Here is a 26,574-nt window from a genome sequence, read left to right on the forward strand (position 1 = left end):
TGCCGAGAGATGCAGAGAACAAAGCAGTTCAAAGAGGTCAGAGTCAAAGATAAGGTTCTCCGTGCCAGAGACGCCACAAGTGTACTTACTACAGTATCTAAAAAGAAATACTGTGCAGCTGAGGTGGGTAGGACAACGTGGTGATGGAGAGAGAATGTGTGAGGAGGAGATGGACAAAGAGAGGGGGACGAGGAAATAGACAGAAAAATGGAAGAGGAGAATATGGACAGAGAGAGGGGCAGGAGGAGATAGATTGAGAAAGGGAAATAAGGAGATGGATAGACAGAGGGAGAGGAAGATATGGACAGAGAGGGGAGAGAAGATGGACAGAGAAAGGATGGAGGAGGATATGGACAGAGAGAGGGGATAAGATGGACAGAGAAAGGTAAGAGGAGAAGAATGGCATAGAGAGAAGGAGAAGGAGATGGACATAGAGAGGGGGAAGAAGCAGATGGGCAGAGAGATGGAGAAGGATTCAATGGACAGAGGAGGAGGGAAGCAGATGGGCAGAGGGATGGGGAGGAGCAGATGGACAGAGGGAGCGGCAGGAGGAGATGGTCAGAGAGGGGGTTAGAGAAGATGGGAGGGAAAGGCAGAATGAGGAGGTGGACTAATACATATATACCCAGCCAACACTGGATATTCAACTAGTATGGCAATAAAAGCAAAAGCCGTCCAGTAAATGTGGAATCACAAATGAGCAATTAGCAATATAATTGCAAATATACATTTACAAGCCACTGCTGATTACAGTATGAAAAACAGCCCTAGTTAATACAAATGTATTTGAAATGTTAACTTCCAGTCAGGTCCCCATTGAATTGGGCTTATATTTTACCCAAGACTCTTGTGCAATGTGGGCTCAAAGACTTCTTAAGTAATAGAACCCAGTACATTGTCCTTGATGGTGAGTGTTCATCGGAGGTGAGGGTATCATCCGGAGTGCCCCAGGGAAGTGTGGTAGGTCTCCTGTTGTTTTCTATCTACATAAATGATCTTTTGGATTGGGGGTAACAATGTGTGGCTGTTTGCTGATGATCCTGTGGTGTATGGGAAGGTGTCATTGTTAAGTGACTGTAGGAGGATACAAGATGACTTGGACAGGATTTATGATTGGCGTAAAGAATAACAGCTAACTCTAAATATAGATAAATGTAAATTAATGCAGATGAATAGGCAAAAGAATCCTGTAGTGTTTGAATACTCCATTAGTAGTGTAGCACTTGACACAGTCACGTCGATTAAATATTTGGACGTAACATTGCAGAGCGATATGAAGTGGGACAGGCATGTAACGGCAGTTGTGGGGAAGGCGGATAGTCATCTTTGGTTCATTGGTAGAGTTTCGGGAAGATGTGGTTCATCTGTAAAGGAGACCGCTTATAAAACACTAATACGACCTATTCTTGAGTACTGCTCGAGCGTTTGGGATCCCTATCAGGTCAGATAGAGGGAAGACATAGAAACAATTTAGAGGTGGGCTGCTAGATTTGTTACTGGTAGGTTTGATCATCATGCGAGTGTTACGAAATGCTTCAGGAACTCGGGTGAGAGTCTATAGAGGAAAGGAGGCGTTCTTTTCATGAATCGCTACTGAGGAAATTTAGAGAACCAGCATTTGAGTCTGACTACAGTACAATTTTACTGCCGCCAATTTACATTTCTCGGAAAGACCATAAAGATAAGGTAAGAGAGATTAGGGCTCGTTCAGAGGCATATAGGCAGTCATTTTTCCCTCGTTCTGTTTGGGAGTGGAACAGGGAGAGAAGATGCTAGTTGTGGTATGAGGTACCCTCCGCCACACACCGTATGGTGGATTGTGGAGTATGCATGTAGATGTAGATGTAGAATGTGATACATGCACTATGGGGCATTGGAACATCTTGCTGCTGATGTAAGGCTTGTGGTCTAAGACAGCTAAGTCTTTCAAGGCGTCTACTTTGATCTCTAAGATCACTTTATCTCATTCCTCTGGATTTTTCTGTATGAGTTCATCTCAAAACTGAAGTGTTCAGGACTCACTCTTCCCACTGATATGGCTAAGGAACTGGGGCACCAAAATGTACAGTGTTGTCAAGCTTTTCAAGATGATCTGGAGGTGTTTAAAAGAATTCATGACTCACTGCAGAGATGAGTGCAGTATTGTGTCCAAATGCAAGGACAAAACATGGAACACCTCCTTTAAAAGGCATGGGTTTAAACTGAAACATGTAACTTGCTAAAATAGCACTGTACTGTATTTCTTGTTGAGGTAGACAAAATGTGAAACTTAGTCCAGTTAGAAAGACCTCCCTAATTTGCACTAGGGTCATACAGTATTTAATTCTGGAGTCAGTGATGGGTCATAACTACACATTTGCAGTTACCTCTCAAATGGCTTGTTTGTGAGTTCATGTTTACTGTAGAATTTTGTCTTTTGCTCTTGTATACTTTCACCTCCATCAGTTTCCACTGCTAATTAAGATACTCCTTGCTTAGCTCATACTGCTATCTGTGTTTTCTGACTATTTCTCTCTTTGCTTTTGAAAATCATATTAATGTATGAATTGCAGTCTATTTCAGACTGATGGCCAAAGTATACTGATGTCATAAAAACTGAAACAAATAAAAATAATGTCCTGTATGTGGGAAAGTACTGATATGAACTCTGATCCCAGCTGACCATTTTGTGCTCTTCTGTACCAATGGGCTGTATATCATAGTCAATTTTCACTCAATCTGTGGTTTAGTTCTATACTCATTGCTGACAATTCAGAAACAATAATGTATTTTAAAAGCACTCATTGTCCAGCTGTGCAGACCATAAGCCCACAGTTACACACACAATATGTTATCACTGGGTAAAAGGATTTTATTGTTTACTTATTTTTAATTCCATAAATCCACATTGAAATGAATAACAAGGAAGTGGAATGAGTCAGGTTTACGTTATTATAGAAATACAACAAAAAATTTACAGTAACCAAATGTAAATTACTGAGAATAACTTAAGATACTGCAAAGAAAAAAAGATTATGCATTGACCATCACAAAGCCAGAAAGATGAATAATGGCTAGCATATTAGAAATTGAAAATCTCAAAATACAAATATGAATAACAATGCAAATTTACAAAAGCAATCATTGATTAAGCTTCATGTACTCATCAAGAGAGCAGAATGACTTATCCATAATGCATTTTCTTAAATTAGGTTTAAATGTAGATGGTACATTCCTGTGGGCTTTGATACCTGATGGAAAAGAACTGAAAACTTTCATGGTAGAATAGTGAACACTTTTTTGTGCAAGACTTAGATGTTTTAGATCCCTATCTAAACCAATTTTTGACCTTTTATTGTGGTCATGGTAGGCACCATTAGGTGTAAAAAGAGAATAGTTATTAGAGACAAAAATCATCAAAGAAAATTAGTACTGAAATGTGGTTGTGTTAATGTCTGGAGCTCATGGAACAAGTTTCTACAAGAATATCTTAGATGAGTGCCACTCATGATTTTAACTGCTCTCTTATGTGCAATAAACATATTTCTTGGCTAAAAGTTGACTACCCCTAAAAAGTATACCATATGACATTATCAAGTGAAAATAGCCAAAATAAGCAGCTTTGATAGCATTCATATCATTAACAGAGGTAATTACATAAAGGACATACGCTACCACTGAATCGTTTTTGAATGTCCAGTATATGCCCAGACCAATTTAACATGCCATAAATTAGAATTCTGAGGAACTTATCGGATTCACAATTTAATATGTTTTGGTTATCAACGTTAGAGTGGATTACTTCATTCTCTTGTCAAGATGCACAAAACTGCATATGTTGAATTTTTTCAATATTTGAGTTAATTCATTCGACTTAAACCAGTAGAAGATGCCTACAAGTAAAGCATTACATTTATTTTCTAGTTCACTGTTTGTACAAAGTGAGAGATTGTTGATGAAGGTAAGATACAGTATTGGTCCCAAAATGAGTCCTTGTGGTACTCCAAATTTTAGTATGCCCCATAAGTTTCATTAAGAATCATCTTCTGCTTTCTGTTGTGTAGGTATGATTCAATCCACCTATCTTTGCTACCATTCAAATCATACAAATAAGTGTTGTGATCTACACAGTCAAAGGCTTTTGACAAGGCACAGAAAATTCCAATACATGATGTTTTGTTATTTACTGACTCAAGAATTTCATTTGTGTGAGAGAGAAAATGGTCTGTTTTGCTTGCTGCAGTATTAACTTTTAACAAATGATCTTTTTCCTATAATTATATTTCTTGTTTCCCACGAATTTCTGTATGACGTTACCTTCTTGTTCCAGTATATACTGTCAGTAGTTTTCTTCCTGGAAATCTTCATGCAAACTTTTTCTAAAGATTCTCACTAATAATTTTATTCCTGTACATCATCCAACATACAAACTCAGTTTCCATATTTCACATTATAACATATTTCTCCTATTACTAGCCTGAGATCTGTTCTAATCTGCAGTGAAAAGTGAATGGCTGAGATTTGTGATTTGTCTCTCTGTTTACCTTTCTGCAGCCACGACATCGCCCGCTTTCCTCTGTGGTGAGTGGTAGTAGCTGTCTTCCATTTGAACTTTGTCGATATTTCTGCTTTTTGCTTTTTATTCAAATTTGTAGGATTATACAATATTTCATCACAAAATGCATATTTTTTTCTGTTTCAATTATTTCTGCTATGCACACACAGAAGCATAAGCACTCATCATGTTTACTCACTGTATTGTTCAGATTTTAATCTATATTTAACCTAAAAGCACCATATTTTTCATGCTTCATCTAGAATTTCACCTATTTCTTTCGATTTGAACTTCTGCCAGTGGATGAGAAGAATGGCAACATTGGATCATATTTGCGATGCTTTCTGTAGACTGCACATGCATGAATACTACCAGATTCCTTCCTTTTTGTGGCTTTGTTCGTTCTTGGCATGATCTTTGCAAAGTGGTACACCAGTACATGTAAAAATGTGGAATTGCCTGAAGCTAGTCTGTCCCACGGTGAGTCCAGTGTTTTATCGATGCACAGTTTTTTTGTTTTTTTTTTTTTCTATTTCCTTGGCCATTTATGGGAGACACTCCTTAAAACTGATTTCACAAGCACAGAAATAATGCTTCAATTCATTATTATGATGGATTAGAAGAAGTATTCCGCACATTTGGAAAACAACAACAAGACTGTTACAGAATTAATTTTGTAAATCTAATTCATGGTGTTACAGGTTTGTAGAACAGTTTCAACTGGTAGACGTTTGAAGAAATATGCTCCCTGTCTCACAAAATGCACTGATACAATATTGATAATAGGTGTTAACTGAGGAGTATAGGTCAGCCCTATAGCTCAATATGACATTTACTACAGTTGTGATGAAAAAAAACTTCGAGTACGTATGAAGGCATAATAGGTTTATTATCCCATCCATGTTAAATCCACATTTGATTGGGAACAACAAATCATGATCTCTGTGTGGAACTCTCAAGGATGCCAACTTCACAACATTTTACTTTGAATAACTGTAGCTACAGTAAACATGTAATCGAAAATGGTGACCATTCAGAAATATTCAGATGGAATGCTGTACAGAATAGTAAGCCTAATAAACAATTTAATTAAAACTTTGATACCAGTAGTGATATTCCAAAACCAAAGTCTCCTTTTCTAGTGCATAAAAGGCATCGGATATTTATGAAACCATAATATGTTTGGTGTATTGCGTTGCAAATAAAATCGTGGCACTACTATTAAACTGACAGTGACAAATTGTCATCATTCCAAAGTCTGATGAAAATAATACCAAAACTGAGTAAAAGTAGCACACCTAAACTATTAAATGGTCACAGTTCTCATGGAGAAAGGAAATCTGATACTGCACTGTGTATATACAGGGTGTCCCAGCTATCTTGTGCACCCAAAATATCTCTGGAACAATAACAGCTATTGGAAAACGACTTTCACCGGTATCAAAGTAGGGCTGGGGCCCATGAATGTACATATTTGGAAACATTCTAAAACTAAAGCATATGTGTTTCTTAACACAAACTTATGTTTTTTTTAAATGGACCTCCTATATTTTTTTCTTCAGCGATCCATAGCATAACAAAGCACATACACAATGGCGTTGATTGCATCACAATATTCCCATTACATCCTGAGATATTAAGATGCAAAGTTGATGCTTGAAACACCCGACATGCGCTGCTAGCGCACGTCCTGAGGCTCAGGCATGAACCACATGCTGCCCGTAATCGCGATGACCGTATTATTCGTTTCGGACCTCTTGATAAGTACGGAGGTGTGATTACACATGTCAATCACATCGTGATTACGGGCAGCATGGGGTTCATGCCTGAGCCTTAGGACGTGCGCTAGCAGCGCATGTCGGGTGTTTCAAGCATCAACTTCGCATCTCAATATCTCGGGATGTAATGGGAATATTGCGATGCAATCAACGTCATTGTGTATGTGCTTTGTTATGCTATGGATTGCTGAAGAAAAAATATAGGAGGTCCATTTTTAAAAAAAACATAAGTTTGTGTTAAAAAACACATATGCTTTAGTTTTAGAATGTTTCCAAATATGTACATTCATGGGCCCCAGCCCCACATTGATACCAGTGAAAGTCGTTTCCCAATAGCTGTTATTGTTCCATAGATATTTTGGGTGGACAAGATAGCTGGGACACCCTGTATATTTTTCACTTTCTTAATTTTGTTAGCAATTACTTACTCTGGTGTGCCACATTTACAACCTGCCAGTAATGATGAACTGCTGGTCACTTCAGTCTGTATGATTATTATCTTCACTCTGACTTGTCCACCAGTCTCCATGACTAATCATCCAACAACAGCAATGCTTCCCATTTGCATTAGATAAATTTGTAGCAGGGGGCTACTTTTGCTTGATTTGATTTATATTTGATCCTTTTCATTATTTTTTGTACAAGTTAAGTGAAAGAAAACTTAATGGTACGGGATGCCATCTCAGGCAGCGATGCCAACTCTTTCCAGTTAATGAGCTTTGCTATTGTGCCAATGTCCAAGACAAAGTTTCTACAACAAAAACAGTCTAACTTCATTAAGGAATGACAAATATAAATACTCTACTTTCAAGTTTGTCTAATTCATTCTTGGTGTAACCTGAAGAGATTGAAGTTGCTTTGGCTTTCTGACCTGGTCTTCCTGAAATCCCCATTAGCAGTGTGCTTAGAGGCAGTGTTCCCTCATAAGACCAGTACAGAGACACCAAAGCCTGTAAAATCGTATTAGTGCAGATACCACAACCCGATGTGAGAGGCTTCTACACAATATGCGTTATTGGCTGTCTAGCAGTTTCCATGTAAGCCCACGGTTTATCAATACTGTTGCTGAAGACTGGCTAGCCAAAATTGGTATGGCCATAAGTGATGGATGGGCCGAGCAAAATGCAGCCCAACAGAGAACCTCTCCTTGCTGCTAAGTCGATCATGAGCTTCGTAGTTGGCCTTGTTTTGTTCCAATTTAGCTCTAGGAATGTGCCAAAGTAAGAATGCAACTTTAGTTTTTGCTAGTTGTTGAGGTAAAAAAATACAATAATTTCTATACACAAGATTGAATGTCACCACACTTTCCCTTTTTTCAGCCAAATGCTAGTGGTATATATTCTTGTGATTGTATTAAAGTGTTTCAATCATGTGTTTGTAACATTAGTGGTGTATGACATATTTTATGCCTTGCTGATTTATTCATGGCATTGAAATGTTTTGTCCCATTGTGAATAAAAAAAGCTACAGCACATTTTTAGTCTGCTCTTGAAGGAAGTCTCCTAGTTTTTGAGGACACTAAGGTGTGAGAATGAAGGTGGTACTGTTTGAAACAACTTGATATATTACTGGATAATCTCTCATGCTTAAGAGATAGATAACAATGTTGGAGGTATTTGTTTTCTGAAAATGAGCTCAAACTGTGTGTATAACGTTAAACACAAAGGTGGTAGTTCTGAAAAATGTGCAGTTGGAGGATGCTGATACTTATCATATGTAAACTGTAATTACATCTCGTACCACCAGGCACTGGACAGATACACACCAAGTAAAATGGATCATGATGGGAGGGACCTTCCATGGTATTCAGTGACTTTAAAGAAATTTCTACGGAAATGGTGACTACTTCATAATATTTTGAATACTATGTATGGGGTTGGAGACACAGAAACACTGAATGTAGTGTGTTTGGCTGTCTAAAGGCCAATGACTAGTGCATCAAAATCTTAACAAAAGACATTTTACAAAACCAAAAGAAATTCTAGTCAACATGTAATGGCTTCCATTAGTACCAAAGTTACTTTCCAGACGTTCATGACATGAACTGAAACTGAGGTTAGCAAAACAAAAATTCAAATGCCATCACAGTTTTCAAATGTTTCTGTACAAATAAAATTACAGAAAAATTAAATTAAAGAAGCATGTAACATCTGATGCAACTCCTGTCTGTTGAGCATGATGGAAAATGTTGTGGTTTTAGGAACTGTGGCACAACTTGTTTGTTTTCATAAAGTTTTGGTAATATGAATAAAAATAAAAAAAAATTTCAAAGCTGGGGAAGGCAATATAAAGAAGAATAGATTTGTTTGGTTTTCAGGCTGCTCGCAGAAATGCAATATTGTTTCCTGTGTGGAGATGATTTCAGTACAGTCCTGTGATCAATGGAGACGCAGTCCTTTGCAGAACATTGTCAAAATGAAATCTCTCATTTTTTTTCTCTTTCACTTCCTCATGCAGGCCTTATTGAGCTGCAGAGAGAGAAATTTCAATATCCTGGTGCATGGATTCTAGTACCAGTTCCCAGAATACATTAAACTTGGCTGCTGTACACTCCCTGACATCTGTCCCTAATTCCCATAAGGATGCCCCCTCCCCTCAGCTGCATGACTTATTCACACAGTACACAACATGTAATTGAATAGAAAAAAGTCTACTCAATCAGTGGCAGGAGAACACATATAAAAAGGTATTACATATGCAAGCTTCTGGAGCCAGTGGCTCCTTCTTCTGGCAGAAGTGTTGAAGGGGAATGAAGAGGGGTTAAGGAAAATGACTTTTGAGGATTAAGAAAAGGGGTAGAGTTTGTAAAAGTCACTCAGCACTTCTATCCCATCTGGTAAGACTCCCCTCACTGGAGGTTCTGGGTAACGTTTCCAAACTCTACCCGTTTTTCTAAACCTCACCAGTCATTTTCCTTCACTCCTCTTCCTTCTCCTTCAACCCTTCTGCCAGAAGAAGGAGTCACTGACTCCAAAAGATTGCATATGTAATACCTTCTATACGTATGTACCCCTTCTTCCACTTGCTGAGTAGATTATTTTCTGTCCAATTACTTTACTTTTGTTATATACTAAGTCCGAAGTTCAAAGTTGAAAACATTTCTTCTCCAAGAGTTGCAGGGCTTGTAAAATTCTATGGGATGGGACACAGCACAATGTGTGCTAGGCAGTTTGACTGCTGACCTTTGGGTACACTTTACCCAAATAACCCAAAAAATATAATATTCAACTTTAATTATTCCAGGCAACATTAAAAAGTAGATGGCATTAATATAATGTAATAAATCAATAAATATGATCAGACATGATGTTTTGTAACCAAGTAGTGTTATTGTTGGCACTAGTGTTGAAGAAATGTATAAATGCTTTTTATTTATTTTTTAAAGTTTATCCTGTTTTTCCAATTTTAGGAGTATTAATCAGTGGCATTTTTATACTGGATATGCTGCATTTAATCATAGGAACATATACTGTTTGATAAATTTAAAAAAGTGGCAACTCCATTCATATTAATAGTATAAAACACACTTAGGAGACATTAATGAAAAGTGTTTAGCTATGAAGTGTTAATTTAATCTATATTTCAGAAAATATACAGAGTAGATACCTATCAATCCTTTGAGATACAATAAAATTTGTTCATATCATATGAAATTTTATTCATGGAAATTGATAGATTCACCAACTTTCGCTGGAAGAATGCCGAAAGTTGAAATAAGTGGTTCATGTAATGTTAATACAACAGCTGATTCCTCAAACTGGGGGGCTATCAAGCATGGGGTCCCACAGGGTTCGGTCTTAGGTCCTTTACTGTTCTTGATAAACATTAATGACTTACCATTCCATATTGATGAGGATGCAAAGTTAGTTCTTTTTGCTGATGATACAAGTATAGTAATAACATCCAAAAACCAAGAACTAAGTGATGTAATTGTAAATGATGTTTTTCACAAAATTATTAAGTGGTTCTCAGCAAATGGACTCTCTTTAAATTTTGATAAAACACAGTATATACAGTTCCGTACAGCAAATGGCACAACTCCAGTAATAAATATAGACTTTGAACAGAAGTCTGTAGCTAAGGTAGAATTTTCAAAATTTTTAGGTGTGTCAATTGATGATAGGTTAAACTGGAAGCAACACATTGATGGTCTGCTGAAACGTCTGAGTTCGGCTACGTATGCTATTAGGGTTATTGCAAATTTTGGTGATAAGAATCTCAGTAAATTAGCTTACTATGCCTACTTTCATTCACTGCTTTCGTATAGTATCATATTCTGGGGTAATTCATCGTTGAGTAGAAAAGTATTCATTGCTCAAAAACGTGTAATCAGAATAATTGCTGGAGCCCACCTGCGGTCATCCTGCAGACATCTATTTAAGGATCTAGGGATCCTCACAGTAACCTCACAGTATATATATTCACTTATGAAATTTGTTGTTAATAATCCAGCCCAGTTCAAAAGTAATAGCAGTGTGCATAGCTATAACACCAGGAGAAAGGATGATCTTCACTATGCAGGGTTAAATCTGACTTTGGCACAGAAGGGGGTAAATTATGCTGCCACAAAAGTCTTTGGTCATCTACCAAACAGCATCAAAAGCCTGACAGATAGTCAACCAACATTTAAAAATAAATTAAAAGAATTTCTAGATGACAACTCCTTCTACTCATTGGCTGAATTTATAGATATAAATTAAGGGAGGGAAAAAAACTAACTTAAGCATTAGTGTAATGCAATATTTTGTGTAATGTAATATCTTGTACTGACATCTTTCATTAACCTGACACGTTCCACATCATTACGAAGTGTCATATTCATGATCTATGGAACAAGTATTAATCTAATCTAATCTAATCTAATCTTCATGTAATGAGTTACATAAAAATGGATATTTTAGAGTCCTGCCCCTCTTGGATAAATTAGATTTGATGGCTGCTTGTGTTGGACTATCAATGTTATCCTTTGAACACATTATTGCTATTCTCTTCAATACACTTAAATCAGTTACATAGATTAAAAATAAATCTGTTCACTAACATACCTCCTTATAAATACTGAATATGTGGGAGAGGATAGACTTCTGCTCACCAAGTGGAGGAATGCTTAGCAATGGGTAGAACTGTAGTAAAGCCAAAAATTTGTTTAGCCTTTAGTCAAAGTCCTTCTTCAGAGATGACTACACACACGCACACACACACACACACACACACACACACACACACACACACACACAAACATGCATGCCAGTGCCCACACACAAAGAGAGAGGAGGGAGAAAGACAGAGAGAGAGAGAGGGGGGGGGGGGGAGAATGTTTAAGCTCTGAAGAAAGACTTTGTCAAAACGTGATGGCAGATTTTATCTTTTGAGTATCTTCTGGTCCTTTGTATTTAGTGATCACTGAATCTATTTTCACATACATATTGCATATCTTCTTACATTTTCTATCAGTCAACAGTATAATTAAGATTTTTTCTATAGACCAACAATGAAAGAGTGACATATAGAGAGAATCTTACAGCAATAGGGCTCAGCAATGAAAGAGGCATAATAGATAGACTTTCTTGGGTCTAGAAATCTAAATGTAATCCAGAATGTGACATAACTCTTCCTTCTTTTTAACACCTATCCAACTTTCCCTTTACCATGACCAAGGAATTATTCAAACTTGAAACCTTGCGATTAAAATGAAAGTAAAAAAGTGAACATCAACACAATTTGAGACAGGTGAAGAGTATGTAATGACTCACAATTGAACAGGAGCTTTTGGAGCAGTGGTGACAGATAAACATGTCTCCAGCTTTTGAATTTCTTTATAATTTCAAAAGAAAAATTCAATCAGGAAAGCTATAAAATTGAGACAGAACTGTATCCAGGTATTTACTTTCAGGAGGAAAAAATTAGTAGTAGACTAATATTCATATCCTCTCACCAGGAGAGCCACTCTAAATCTGGGGCATGAGGGACCTGCCCTACATTCTTCACCTTCTGAAACTACATCTCTCTCCCCTTTAAGGAAAGAATTAATAGTTCATAAACCCACGATAGTTCATGTAATTTTATATATATCTACCTGCAGCAGTGAGTAGTCTGTTATCAAACAATGGAAAATCAAGGATGTAATGTAAAAATATTATGAAAAGGAAAGTTGTTACTCGGCATATAGTGGAGACATTGAGTCGCAGATAGGCACAACAAAAAGACTGTCACAAATAAAGCTTTCGGCCAATAAGGCCTTCATCAACAACAGACGACAGAAACGCGCGCACACACACACACACACACACACACACACACACACACACACACACACACACACACACACACACACATACAAATGCAACTCACACACATGACTGCAGTCTCAGGCAACATAAACCATATTATTTGTCATAATTTTGTTATGTTGAATAGAAAAAAGAACAGGGGAGATACATGGTGTAAAAATAATCACAGGTAACAACTAGCAACAAATAGTTGAGTTCTGAAGCATTACAGACTTCTAGAAATCTGATCTGTATATAATCAGTTGTCTGTTAGTAAAAGCTTCTCTTCTGCCACAAATATTGTTAATTTTCATTTATGTGTATCACAAAATCAATCATTTTATGTGATAAATGTTGATTTTTGTTATTTCATCAGGAAATTGAGAAATTGGTTTTAGTTTCCTATATTCATTAGCAAGATCCTTTACTTTAGAGCAGTGTAGTTTAAGTGTAGTTACAATAAACCATTTTTGTTCACAGCCTCTTGAAAGTGAAGATGAAGATGAAGATGATTATATTACTTTTAAGCCCAAAGTTGAAACTCAAAAAAATGAACAGAATGATATAAACAAGAATATAAAGGAAGCAACAAAACCCAAAGTGATCAAGGCAGCTAAGAAGAGAAGTTACTGGAGGAGAGTTATAAATTTTATGGACTTAGATCTTCTAAAAGATCCAATATTCCTGAACATTTTGTTTGGATTGTCTATATTTTATGTGGCTGAACTGAACTTCAAAATGATTGTACCATTTTTCCTTGCAAATCTTGGATATTCCAAATCAGATACAGCATTCTATTTATCAATGACAGCTGTGGCAGATATATTTGCACGTGTGGTTCTCCCACCAATATGTGACCGGATTAAAGTACAGAGACGAAGTGTCTTTATGATTGCAACTGTTTTCCTTGGACTTGCAAGGTCTGGTAGGTATTGATGTTATTACTATTATTATTATCATTATTATTGTTATTATTATTAATGTTGTTGTTTACTCCTTACAACCACAATACTATATTGTAGTATTTAAATGAGTATTACAAAGTTTAAGTTCAGATTTCAATGTTACTGCTGGACTGTAGACTGCAGGCAATCCAGACAGAACACACCAGATTCCAAGCAATGTGTAATAAATTAACAGTGCAAGTTCAGTAAGTTAGAAAAGTAATATTTTGGCTATTACCTACATATATTAGGATGGAATCATACCCTATTTACCAAGCAGAAGCATTTATTCATCATGTCTTCTTTTGGTGACAAAAAACAAATAAGTTATTCATTTGAGTAAAAAATATTAAAACCAAGTGAAACATAATTCAAAGTACATGTTATTTTCCCTTAGAGAGTACATCATTACAAATTAATATAACATAGAGAAATATGAGAGAATGTGGCAATAGTATGCTTCATTACAGTTGTTATTTTGGAATGTAAAAATAAGAGAGGAAAAAGTCACATAAATCAGATGGCAGAACTATGCAGTAGGTTTTGAACATAAATATTACTACTATTGATAATTTTATCACTGTGATAATTTTACCTCAGCTAGTCTGTATATTTTGTCAAAACTTCAAAGTATTTGTTCAAAATAAGAGTAAGAAATGCATGCAACCATTATTGGATGAAAGGGTAGCTTACAAGTCTTCAAAACAAGGATGGCTGGAAAAGAGCATGTTGCTTCATCACAGTGACTTATGACACATAATGAGCTATGGAATGAACAAATCTGACTGAACAAACCATTTTTAAAAAGCTATCCATGAGAGAGGTTAGTATAAGCCCACTGTTCAATATATCATATATACAAGCTAAAACTGCTACAAGAAATTAATCCAAATAACAACCTAAAGAAACTTCCCTTTGTTCAGACAGAAAGAAGTTTTTATTGGTCAAATGCTTTTATCAGTGTCTTTTCCATGTGCCCTAACATCTCTCTATCAGGATATGTTATCATAAGTATTAGAGAGCCTATGTTCACATGTTTAAGATTTGCAGTGCAGTTCAGTCAATATTTGTGAATATGTGGTATAATATTGCTCATTACGAGATAACATAGCAACTCTTTCTCCAAGAGCAATCTGCAGCAGTAAATATGTTCTTGTATGAACTGAAAATAGTCTCCATCTCGCATAAAATCATGTGACTGCCTTAATGATATTGAAATTGTACACATTTTCACTACTTTGGAGCCAGTGTCAGATGGGACTACATGAATGGATTTATAAAATATTGGATTCATAATGGAGAGAAATTTTCCTTCATACTTTCTTGTGCACCTGTGCCAGCTCTGTAGAGGTTCGTTTCAATATAAACTAAAGATATAGAGTATTGTGAAGCACCTATCCTCAACTGAAATGGACAGGAATTTGTGTGCTCTGTGCTTGGAAGATGTTACTATGAAGCAAAAGTATTTCTCTAATGTGATGGCATTAGTGCTGGATCTGTTATCTCATATTGGTGATGTCTGAGCCAACTATTAGTCAAAACTGGCTGGTAGTATTAACTAAAGCAAAAAGTGCAGCATTAAAATCATTCTTAAAATTGAAATTACAAAGTATTTAAGTTCTAGTGTATATGTATTAATTTTCTATTAGTAACATGCCAATGGGAGGCACACAAGATCCTACAGCTACAGTATATACTTTAGTAATAATAAGGTCTATACACATTTTTGTTTTGCTGTAGTCATTGATGGGAATATGGAGTTTCATGAAAGGGGTATGTTACAGGTTCTGTACTTTTTTTTGTATGTGTGCAGTGGTAATGTAGAAAGAGATTACTTCAGTGACAACTGCTAATGTGGGGAGCAGAAATGGAGAGGGCTCATATTACAGTCAGTGCAGAAAATGGTTAGACTTTTTAAAATATTCAAGAAGTTTTGGGCAGTAGTTTGCAGATGAACTCTTAGAAGAAGCCTGCAGCTGTCAGGAGTTTTTGAAAGTCTGACTGAAGCATGAGGATGGGATTATAGTGTGGACATTTTAATTATAAGCATCAGTGAACCAGAGTAAGCCTCATACATCATCTTCCTTTAGACAAACAGTACAGCTTTTAACTAGCACCAATAAGAGAGTTTTTAGCTATGACAGTTTGTATAACTTTATCTATCAGTGACATGAGTAGACACAGACAGATAGTCATTACTTGCACAGTGTACCATGCAGAGCATGTTCTGTTATGCAACACTACTGACCTTTGTGCCTAGTTCATTACAAAGCTAACTGGTATCCTTTCTTCACACTAATACCCAACCATTGTGCAAATGGAAGCTTACCTTACAGCATGTCGATGGCATCCCGAACTATACTATCTTGGTGTGATTCCACTTACTCTCTTACCCATTTTCTCTTGTTTCTGCCACTATTTTTACATTTATTTATTGTCTCTTTCTTTCTCTCCTTGATATTTTATAGTTTCTTTAATTAATACACCTTTCCATTGCTGCTTCTTCTTAGACGTCTGCATCTTATTACTGCTTTTCTACACTCTTCCCTACTTCTCTATCATTTACACTTCAACCTTCACTTCATCCCTTCCTTATCTCTGATTCGTTTAATAACAACATATCCAACCTTCCTGTCAACTGGCTTACATTTTGCCTGTCTAAATTTAATTTAATTTTGAAAACCATTGTAGCTAAATGTCTTACACTACAATTGAAATGCTTAACCTTAGATACATATTACAGATATCAAACTTCAAGATATCCATTACAATGAATATCTGTATTTCTTATTTGCAGCACTAGCAGAGCAAACAGAGTATGCTCCTTTAATGGTGGCACTAGTAATGAATGGATTTCTGCGAGGGGCAGCTCTCATCAACTTCAACTTGACTATTTCAGAGTATTGCAGCCTGGAGAAATTACCAGCAGGCTTTGGTCTTCATATGGTTGGAAAAGGAATATTTATTGTTGCTCTTGGTCCAGTTCTGGGTATGTATAATAAGTACACTGATAATTAGTTAATATAAAATATTTTGGATGTTTATAAGACAGTAAAGCTAATAGACCCACATAAATCAAAACAATGACAGCACTTCTAACTTTCAGAGCCACTTCTTCCTTGTCAAGGACAAGAAACAGAAAATTCTTTGGGGATGTTGTAGGTGATAGATCACTTAGAACCAAGGTTATGAGAGAACAGTTTCTTTTGAGGAGCAAAAGGAGACAAATATAATGGAAAATAGAAAAAGTGTTTGAGAAAAACAAAACATGAGTTAGTACTCCAGTAACAGCTGGTAAAATTTCAGTGCAAAGGTGATAAAATGGAGATATAGGATGAGCAATTAAGACAGATATAAAAGAAAAGAAAATGGAAACTGGTGAGAATAAAACAAATAAAGTGTGATAAATAGCAGAAAAGGGGACAACTCAAGTGAAAAAAAATGAAGTCCAAAAATCCCATCAAACACTAAAAAGAGAGAGGAATAGGCTAACTTGAGTTCAGTCCATGAGGGTGGCAATATATGATATTAAGTTGGAGAGGAAGATCACGTCTTGAGAGTTAGGAAAATGTGCTGGCTGGAAGAATTCAAATGGCACAATTCATATGGAAGGGTCTGAGGTCTCTCAATTTATGCTGTTTATCATGTTCAGTAAATAGGTAGTGAATGTGAGTTTGTAAAGGTACTTACACTGAATGAGCCATGCAGTGGTAAAATTGAACCCTTACTTATCTCTACCAACCTTTGATGGCAGGATGTGCACACATCCTTGTGCACTAGTAGTGGAGTATTAATTTACTTTAATTTTTTTGTTCTAATGAAAAAGGTAAAATAGGGTATAAGCAGCCGTCAGGGAGTGTGGTACTGCCAATGAAACAGAGAGTTCCTGATAATTGAGTATGAGATTGGTGAGAAATGTTCTGGACAATGATGCACTTGATCCATTTTTGATTCAATCAATTATAAAGATCCCACTTGATGCAAAACTACATACACCAGATGCTTCCGTAAGGATGTGCAAAAATTTAATAGGGCAAAGAGGATGCTCCACTGAACAATTTCAAGTAGGGAACTTGAGTTGGAGAAGCCAGCTTAAGGAGAGGATAGTGACAAAATCACATTGCTCTGTAGTGTTTCATTTACATTAGTTGCAATTAACTGCAAATACCATCACTGACACTATGGTGTACCATTTGTACTGTACCTTACAAAACGCGCTGAAACTGATGGCCAACATCAGTGCAAGCCTGACATTGGTGAACAAGATTCTGGTGTGTTCTGAATCACATCACAGGCAGCTACAATTCTGGCAACTAATTCCATTTCCGTATGCTCTGGGGTCTCATACACAACTGACTTTAGATATGGCCATAGGAAATAATCAAAGGGGTTCAGGTTATCTTACCTTGCAGGCCATGGAATAGTAGCTCCCCTTCTAATACAGTGAACAGCCAAGAGTACATTCTACAACTCAGGTAGAACCTCAATTAATGGTATCCATTCAGACAGCTAGGTAGAAGATATACCCATTGAGTTTGTAGCATACAATGCTGGCCCAGATATTCACAGGAAAACGTACTTGATGGTGTGACTCCACTACAGTGTGAAGGTTTTCCTCATCTCACAAATGGCTGTTCCTGCTGTTTGAAACACCATCATGATCAAATGAGGCCTCATCAGTAAACAGCACAATTTGAAGGAAATCTGGTCAATCAATCCATTGTTGGAGCACCCATTAACACAATGCGACCCTTGGTGCAAAGTAAATCATAAGCATTGCATGGGCTTGTTGTGGATGATATGGTTGTAATTGTTGTTCATGGAGTGCTTGCCACATGCTAGTATGCACAGCACCCATTTCACATGCAGTACAACAATCACTTGTAGTGTGGTCCACTGCAACTCGTTCCAGCAATTCCTCTTCAAAATCAAATGTGTGAGTGGTCTTCATCTTGCCAGGTCTTTCGTTTCCTCTTTCCAATGAACCAGTCTCCCACATTCATTGATCAAGAGAAATAAACACTCATTGTGACAGATGATGCCAGTTTGGAAATTGTTCCCTGTACAGCCTTTCAGCAGTGAGAGCATTGCAACATACCTCCCCATACATAACGTGCATGTCAGTGAGTTCTGTGAAACTGTTCTAGTACTGCTAAATCTTACTGCACTGTACATCTCTGAATGGCACTGAGTAATGAATGGGTCTGCTGTTGTTTCATAGAATGTTCTGTCATGGGACAATGTAAATAAAATTTAGCCACCTTCTGGACAAGTAAAGTGAACAAAACCTGCATCATGACTCCCTGATAACCAAGCTTGTCCTTGTTTCCTTGCAGGAAATAAAGAATTCACATGTAAATAAACAGTGCAGTACACATAAACTTGTACACATGTTAGTTGCAAATAAGCTGGAATATGGTAATGCTAGACAAAACAACAGACACCTTTACTTCTATATCTCCTTAAGTTGGCTTCTCCGACCACAGGTTCTCTACCTCAAATTGTTCAGAGGAGCATTCTCTATGTCCTGTTACATTTCTGCATGCTCTTATGGAAACACTCTTTAGGCTATGATTCAGTGCAGTAAATATGAGCAACAGAGTTCATTACAGTATGATACACAACTTCAGGGAGCAGACAGATTGATGCTGCCCCAATGTGTCCGAGAGATCAAATTGTTGTAAGGGCAAGAATGGTTAATAAATTCTTAAAGCTGTTTCCGACCAGCAACACAGTGTGTATAACAAAGTAATGGTTAACTCTGAAGTAAACTAAGCAATGAATAGCCATTAGTGTAAGTGAGTGCACTTTGCGAATTTCCTCTATGTGTTGCTGAACAGTACACCACCTTATTTGTATAGACTGTCTCATTTCGAATCACACACTCATGATTTTATGTCTATGCAAACAGAAATATGAGTCATATTAAGAGAACTGTGTTACTGTCAGGTACACAGTCAGCAAAATATGCACCCATCATAAATGTCTGATCACCAAAGCTGAAATAATTCAATTTAGGAGAATGAAGAATAACAGATAAACCAAGGAGGGGTGTTACATCTCCTGCCATTTTGAAGGTGGTCTTCCTGACTGAAAGCTGTGCAGTGTGTAGATGTGATTTGGTAACTGATATGAGTAGTTTTACGTATGTTTCTGCTTTTAATGTTATATCCTTGACAGCAGTTGAGCTGTAGCAGGTAGTAATATGTGGTCTCATGAAGCTGATATCACTGTGAGAATTGTAGGAAGGGGGCTGCAATATTTGGATAGCAATGATAGACAGAGAATATTATAAGGACTGATAAGGATTTTGTGAACATTATGAGAAAGACTCCCCCCTCCCCCACAATGAACCATAGACCTCAAGAAAGCTGAAAGGTGGGAGGAGTGTATAGAGAGTCTGGACATGGGAGATGTACTTAAGTGCAATATTAGAGAAATGGAAGAGGATGTAGATGAACTGGAGATGGTAGTTAGGATACTGTGAGAAGACCTAAGTTGAAACAAGACCCTGGGAGTTGATAACATTCTGTCAGAATTACTGATACCCTTGGGAGAGCCAGCCTTGAAAAAACTCTTTCCTCTGGTGTGTAAGATATATGAGACAGGAAAAATACCTTCAGACTTCAAGAAGAATATAATAATTCCAATTTCAAAGAAAGCAGGAGCTGAAAGATCTGGATACTACCAATCTGTCAGTTTAATAAGTCATGGTTGCAAAATACTAACACAAATTCATTACAGAAGAATGGAAAAACTGGTAGAACCTGGCCTCAGGGGATGTCAGTTAGGATTCCAGAGAAATGTAGGAACATTTGAGGCAATACTGACCCTAAATCTTTTTTAGAGGATAGATTAAGGAAAGGCAAACCTACATTTATAGCATTTTTAGACGTAGAGAAAGTTTTTGTCAGTGTTGAGTGGAATACTCTCTTTGAAATTCTGAAGGTAGCACAGATAAAATACAAGGAGTGAAAGGCTATTTACAACTTGCACAGAAACAGATGGCAGTTATAAGAGTCAAGGGGCATGGAAAGGAAACAGTGGTTGAGGAGGGAGTGAGACAGGGTTGTAGCCTATCTCCAAAGCTATTCACTCTGTACACAGAGCAAGCAATGGAGGAAACCAAAGAAAAATTTGGACTAGGAGTTAAAGTCCAGGGAGAAGAAATAAAAACTATGACATTTGTAGATGACAATGTAATTCTCTTAGAGATGGCAAAGGACTTGGAAGAGCAGCTGAGCAGAATGGACATGATCTTGAAAGGAGGATATAAGATGAACATCAACAAAAGTAAAACAAGGATAATGGAATGTAATTGAATTAAATCAGGTGATGCTGAGGGAATTAGATTACAAAACAAGACACAAAGTAGAAGATTAGTTTTGCTATTTGGGCAGCAAAATAATTGCTGATGGCAGAAGCAGAGAGGATATAAAATGTCAATTGGCAAGGGTAAGAAAAGTGTTTCTGAAGAAAATAAGGTTGTTGACATTGAATATAGGTTTAAGTGCCAGGAAGACTGTTCTGAAAGTAGTATAGTTATGGTTGGAAGTGAAACATGGACAATAAATGGTTTAGACAAGAAGAGAATAGAAGCTTTTGAAATGTGGTAATGCAGAAGAATGCTGAAGATTAGATGAGAAGATCACATTACTAACGAGGAGGTACTGAGTATAATTGGGGAGAAAAGAAATTTTAGAGACCTCATGGGATCACCAATTTAGTGCTGGAGGGAAGTGTGTGTGCGTGTTTGTGTGTGTGTGTAGGGGGGGGGGGGGGGGGGGGGTTAAAATAATACAGGGAGACCAAGAAATGAATACAATAAGCAGATTCAGAAGGATGTAGATTGCATTAGTTATTTAGGCTTGCACAGGGTAGGGTAGCACGGAGAGCCCCATGAAACCAGTCTTCGGACTGAATACGATAACAACAAAAGCATGAGGAAGAAGAATAAAACTGTAGTTGGTGTAGATAGGAGATCAGAAAAGTACAGTAAACTTGACAAAGGAATAGCACTGCCAGGTTTATGTTTTGAGACGCCAAGACTAAGATGATACTCGGTATGAAGAGGGTGTCCTGTGGAGTAGTAGTAAGTACTGCTAATGAGGGTGAGGCAGGGGGTGACTGAATAGTGAATAGATTAGGTACATAGTTGTGGAATAGGAAACCATACTAGAGAGAGGTTGTTGAAACAGGTACTGAGGGTTTCATTGTCAGAGCATGTTTATTCAGCAGGAGTGTCTAGGCTGTAGGGAAGGGAGCAATTGGCATGGAATGGAAAGACACTGTGTAGTTCATTGGAGTGTATGAAGTTGATCAATATTTGGCTCCACATCACAATAAAATAGTGCTTAACATCCAGGAAGATTGCTTGGAATTTGGAGAAACACAAAGTACATTTGTGTTCAGAAAAGAATTTGAGCTTTTAATGGAAATAGAGTTTTGTTCCCCCATCAGCTCATAGTTCAGGGTGTCTCGTCTTATTCTGCAACCTCATATATGAGGGTTGCCCAAAAAGGAATGCACCACATTTTTTTCTTCAATAATTATTTATTGAACATAATGAAAATTACACACATGAAAGAATGGTATTTTATCTACACACCCTATCATTCCATGTAATCTCCATCCTGTGCTATGGCCTTCATCCAGTGTGAAACAATGGAATGTATGCCCTGTTGGTACCAATCCTTGTTCTGGTGGCAGAGCCAGTGCTTCACTGTGTGAATCACCTCTGCATTGTCCTCAAAACATCTTCCACGAATGGCAGCCTTTAATGGCCCAAACAAGTGGAAGTCCAAGGGGGCTAGGTCAGGACTATAGGGTGGATGGGGTAACACTGCCCAACCCCATTTTGCAATGTTTTTAGCAGTCCTCGGACTTGTGTGGGGCTGAGCGTTATCTTGTTGCAGCAAAACATCTCCTAGTTGCTGTGGTGCCAAAGTCGCCAGAAGCGCCTCTCGAGTTTTATTAATGTTTTGACATATGCTTCTGAATTAATGGTACTGCCTCTTGGTATCACATCAATGAGAATCAAAACTTTGAAGTCCAAGAACATGGTGATCATGACCTTTTTGGGCACAAGAAGTTGCTTTGAATTTTTTCTTCTGTGAGGAGTGGGATTGGCGCCATTCTATCAACTGTCATTTTGTTTTGGGCTCAAAATGGTGAACCCAGGTTTCATCACCTGACACAATCAGGGAGAAGAAGGCCTCTCCCTCAACTTGAAAACATTGCAATTAATCACCATTAGACACCATGGGCCCCATCTTGCACACACTTTTGAATATCCAAGAGTGTGGATAATTGCATCCACACTTCCTTTGCTGATTGACAGATACAGTGCCTAGTCATAATGTATATCCTCATGAATGACAACATTAGCTCGCTGCAACATGTCAGGTATGACAGCTGTGGATGGTCTCCCCGACCGCTGCAAATCATGGAGCTCCGCTGAACCACTTTCTGATGACCTCATCCTCCATACCCAACAACTATCCATACTTCTGTTGACAGCAGATGCTCCATAGACTTTGCACAAGTTTGTTTGCACAGTTTGTTTTTCTGTAGTGAGAAATTCAATGACAGCACATTTCTTGTAACGTACATCACCTACAGAGGCTATTTTGAAACTGTCCTGCAGCACACTATCTGTCGGAAGTGACAGAACCTTGGCGTGCTCACTCAGGAGACTGTAAATAATACACAAGTAATATTTCACATCCATATCATTGTTTTTGGCTGAGAAAAAAAGTGCGGTGCATTACTTTCTGGGCAACCCTCATTTTTTGCAAGTGAAACAAAATGTGAAAGAGAGAAATGGTCAGGGATGCAGCTATGTCAGGGGCACATGCAATGTGCAGGAATGTACAATCTATAAAAGTGAACAAATATCACTTTCAATACTAGGTTCTTCCTACTGAAATGAAAACTAGAGGTACAATTAGTGGTGGTAAACTTGGTTTAACTGCTCTAAACCTCGTACCTTTTAGAGTATTTAGACTTTAATGCATGGCAACAGCACCACAGTTTCTGTACATCCCTGGCCAATTGTATTTCTCACATTGTTTCATTTCAGAAATGTATTATGTCACAGTGCTAGGAGGGACACAGTACCAGTAAATTTGAATCTTTTTTATTTAGCATGGTTTCATTATTTTGGGAGTTAATGTATGTGCTTTACTATATATAAGTATTGACATTTTACAACAATTATTGTATTACTTTATAAATGAAAGTAAGTTCTAATTTTTTACTTTTCTAATTTCTTCAGAGTCATTTCACTAACAACATATATTCTATTGCAATCCAATATCTCTGGGAAAGGAGGTGGTGGGGAGGGTGGGGTATGTATTGTGATGTCTAGTAGAAGAATTCTGCATTTGTTTTGTAAATAAATATTCCGCAGACAAATTTTGTTTTTATTTAATTTAATTATATTTCACTTTTTAGTCAAATAAAAATTTAATGTAAAACAAGGTGTACCTATGGAATTTATATTTCCAAAGTAAATACTTCATCACCTGCAGACCTGCAAAAATAAATCTCTGCCTAAAATAATGGAGAAGATCATGAAAAAGAATTCTGCATATTAGTAAAGTGTTCAAATCAGTTCCTTTCATACAAACTATGTTAAATATTGTGCACATACAGAAAGTAAAAGGTATGTAGGGTGAAACAAATTCAAGAGAACCACTATACCTGTAGCACACAATTTAAGACAACTACTAAGAAATGTTCTGTGCTGCTAACATTAACATAAATACTGCATGCTCAATAATTTTAACAACAGTGGTAAACTAAGGTGAGAAAATGACATTTGTTTTTAAGACAAGCTGTCCTGTTAATGATGTAATTAAGATGAGCAGAGTACCTATCAGTTAAAATACTTATTTTTGTTTCAGGTGTTATTCGAGATGCAACAGGAAGCTATCCACTGTGTATACATGCGCAAACAGTCTGTGTCTTCCTGTGCATAATTGCTTGGGGGATTGAATATATAGTTGTATATCTTCATTCGAGAACCAAGAAAAATGAAGAGCCTCAGGTAGCAGAAACGTAACATATGAAGGAAATGTTGCACAAACCTAAAGAGCCTTAGTTGCTCTCAATTTGCAATAGTAAAATATTTCTCAAATTGGCAAGGTTTATTGAAAATCTTGTGAGAAATGTAGATGAGATGAAGAAATCTGATGGCAGGACAATGTATGTAAGATTTATTTGCAGTAGTGAAAGAGATGAGGTCAGATGATGTAAAAAGAAAGAAAGCTGAAAAAGCACTGAGAAAAGCTTGACAGCGTTGGTCTGAATGTGTTCCTACCAGACTGTATATCTTTCAGTAGGTGAACATGATTTGTTTTCTTTAAAATGTGTTAAATGAGTTTACATTTTAATTCATGGATGTAATTTGAGACAAGAGTGATATGTATTTTAAAGTGGAAGTGAATGGTTGGGCTAAGATTTCTTGTGAGATGAATGACTTCCATACTGATGAGAGGATGATATTTCAGTATTCCTTGATGTAATGAAAGTACAATTACTGTGAAGACTGTTATTAGGCATTTTAAAGACAATAGAGGCGATTGTTTGTGGAATTATCTCATACAAGAGATGTCTTCATGTGTTGATGTGTTGTGATAATCCTATGAGCTATTATGTTCATAATACTTGTTCATTTTTACTTCTGCTGTTGTTTGTTGTTTATACAAAACTCAGTTATAATGAAACTGTATGTACTCAGTTTTAACATAAGAAGGTTGACTCCAGAAAATTATTTACGCCAAAATCTACTTCCAGTTTCCAGAATTTTTGTTTTAATCATTTTACTGCTCAACAGTGAAGCTTCTATCATATGATGGTTGATTGCTTTGAGAAGTCATATTATTAGCTTTTGAAACTGTTTATGAACTCCATGCCTGTCATGGTGGCACTGAACAAAGTAACAGCTGTATTTTTTACTCTATAATAATGAAAAATTTTATGTACTTATTTTTTTATGCTCAACTCTCAGGATTTAAGTGCATTGTCACAAAACTTGTATGAATGTGTAACATAATTAATTGTGTGATATAAGAGATGTTAAGACCAAACTTTCACAGATTTAACTACAGTTGCAAACTGTCATGTTCCATTTTATGAACACTGTTATAGCTCTTTTTAATAAATTAAACTGTTGCTATTCTTGAGAATGGTATACAGGCACAATTTACATGTGGTGAACTGAAGACATTGGTGAAGGAAGGATGATCACTATTGGAGTACTTATAAAAATATTTTTCAATGAAATATTTTTGTAATCATATATGCAACTGATTGCATTACGTTAATGTTTTGTAAAATGCAACAAATAAAATAAACTGGATGTAAAATGCAGGATCAAATACCTTAAAAACTTATTTAACATTCCACACATTGGTTCACAAGTATAGCCTTTTTTGTTAATGTGTTATTTATAGCTGACAAGAAAAAAATAACTGGTTAGTAAAATTTTAGAAGTAAATGGTTGATTCATAAATGTTTTGTGCAGTTAATTACAACAGATTGAAGGATAGTTGTAAAAATGATAAACTTTGTCAAAAATTCTGTCCTGTCTCAACTGCAAGTAAATATTACAAGGTTTTTCAAGCTTGTGTAACATTATATTGAATGGAACATGGAAATACAATGAACTACTGAGAGTTCATTTAAGTCGTTAGTTCTTTGTAGAGCTGTTAGTAGCAAAATATTTACCATTTTACCCTGTGTCCCATGCCCACTTCCTTTTTAAGATTTACTGTTAAATCAGTAATCCCGATACCTGAGAAGGCGGGTTTATATGGGTTTGAGTTACAAAAATCTGTTTGTGTCATGTTTGCAAAATACTGAAGTGAATTACCTAAAGAAGGGCAGAATAACTAGCAGAAGCTGATATCAGGGGAAATCAGTTTGGGTTCCTTCTAGAGCAATACAGGAATATGCAACGTAATCACAGCCCTATAACTTACCTTAGAAGACAAACTGAAGAAAGGCAAACCTACATTTATAGATTTGTAGACTTAGGAAAAGAT

General features: G+C 36.7%; 1 protein-coding gene across 1 annotated transcript in view; it reads left to right on the top strand.

The window, feature by feature from the left end:
• The window catches only part of LOC126354735 (uncharacterized), a 603,498-nt gene extending 577,299 nt beyond the window's left edge, over positions 1-26,199 (top strand). Inside the window, exons 7-9 of the mRNA XM_050004601.1 lie at positions 13,062-13,506; positions 16,323-16,514; positions 24,433-26,199. Of these exons, the coding sequence (XP_049860558.1) occupies positions 13,062-13,506; positions 16,323-16,514; positions 24,433-24,590 (795 nt within the window). The 3' untranslated portion in view covers positions 24,591-26,199. The remainder of the gene's footprint in view (positions 1-13,061; positions 13,507-16,322; positions 16,515-24,432) is intronic.
• Positions 26,200-26,574: the final 375 nt, after the last annotated feature.

Source organism: Schistocerca gregaria, chromosome 3 (assembly GCF_023897955.1).
Source record: "Schistocerca gregaria isolate iqSchGreg1 chromosome 3, iqSchGreg1.2, whole genome shotgun sequence".
NCBI classification, from domain to species: domain Eukaryota; kingdom Metazoa; phylum Arthropoda; class Insecta; order Orthoptera; family Acrididae; genus Schistocerca; species Schistocerca gregaria.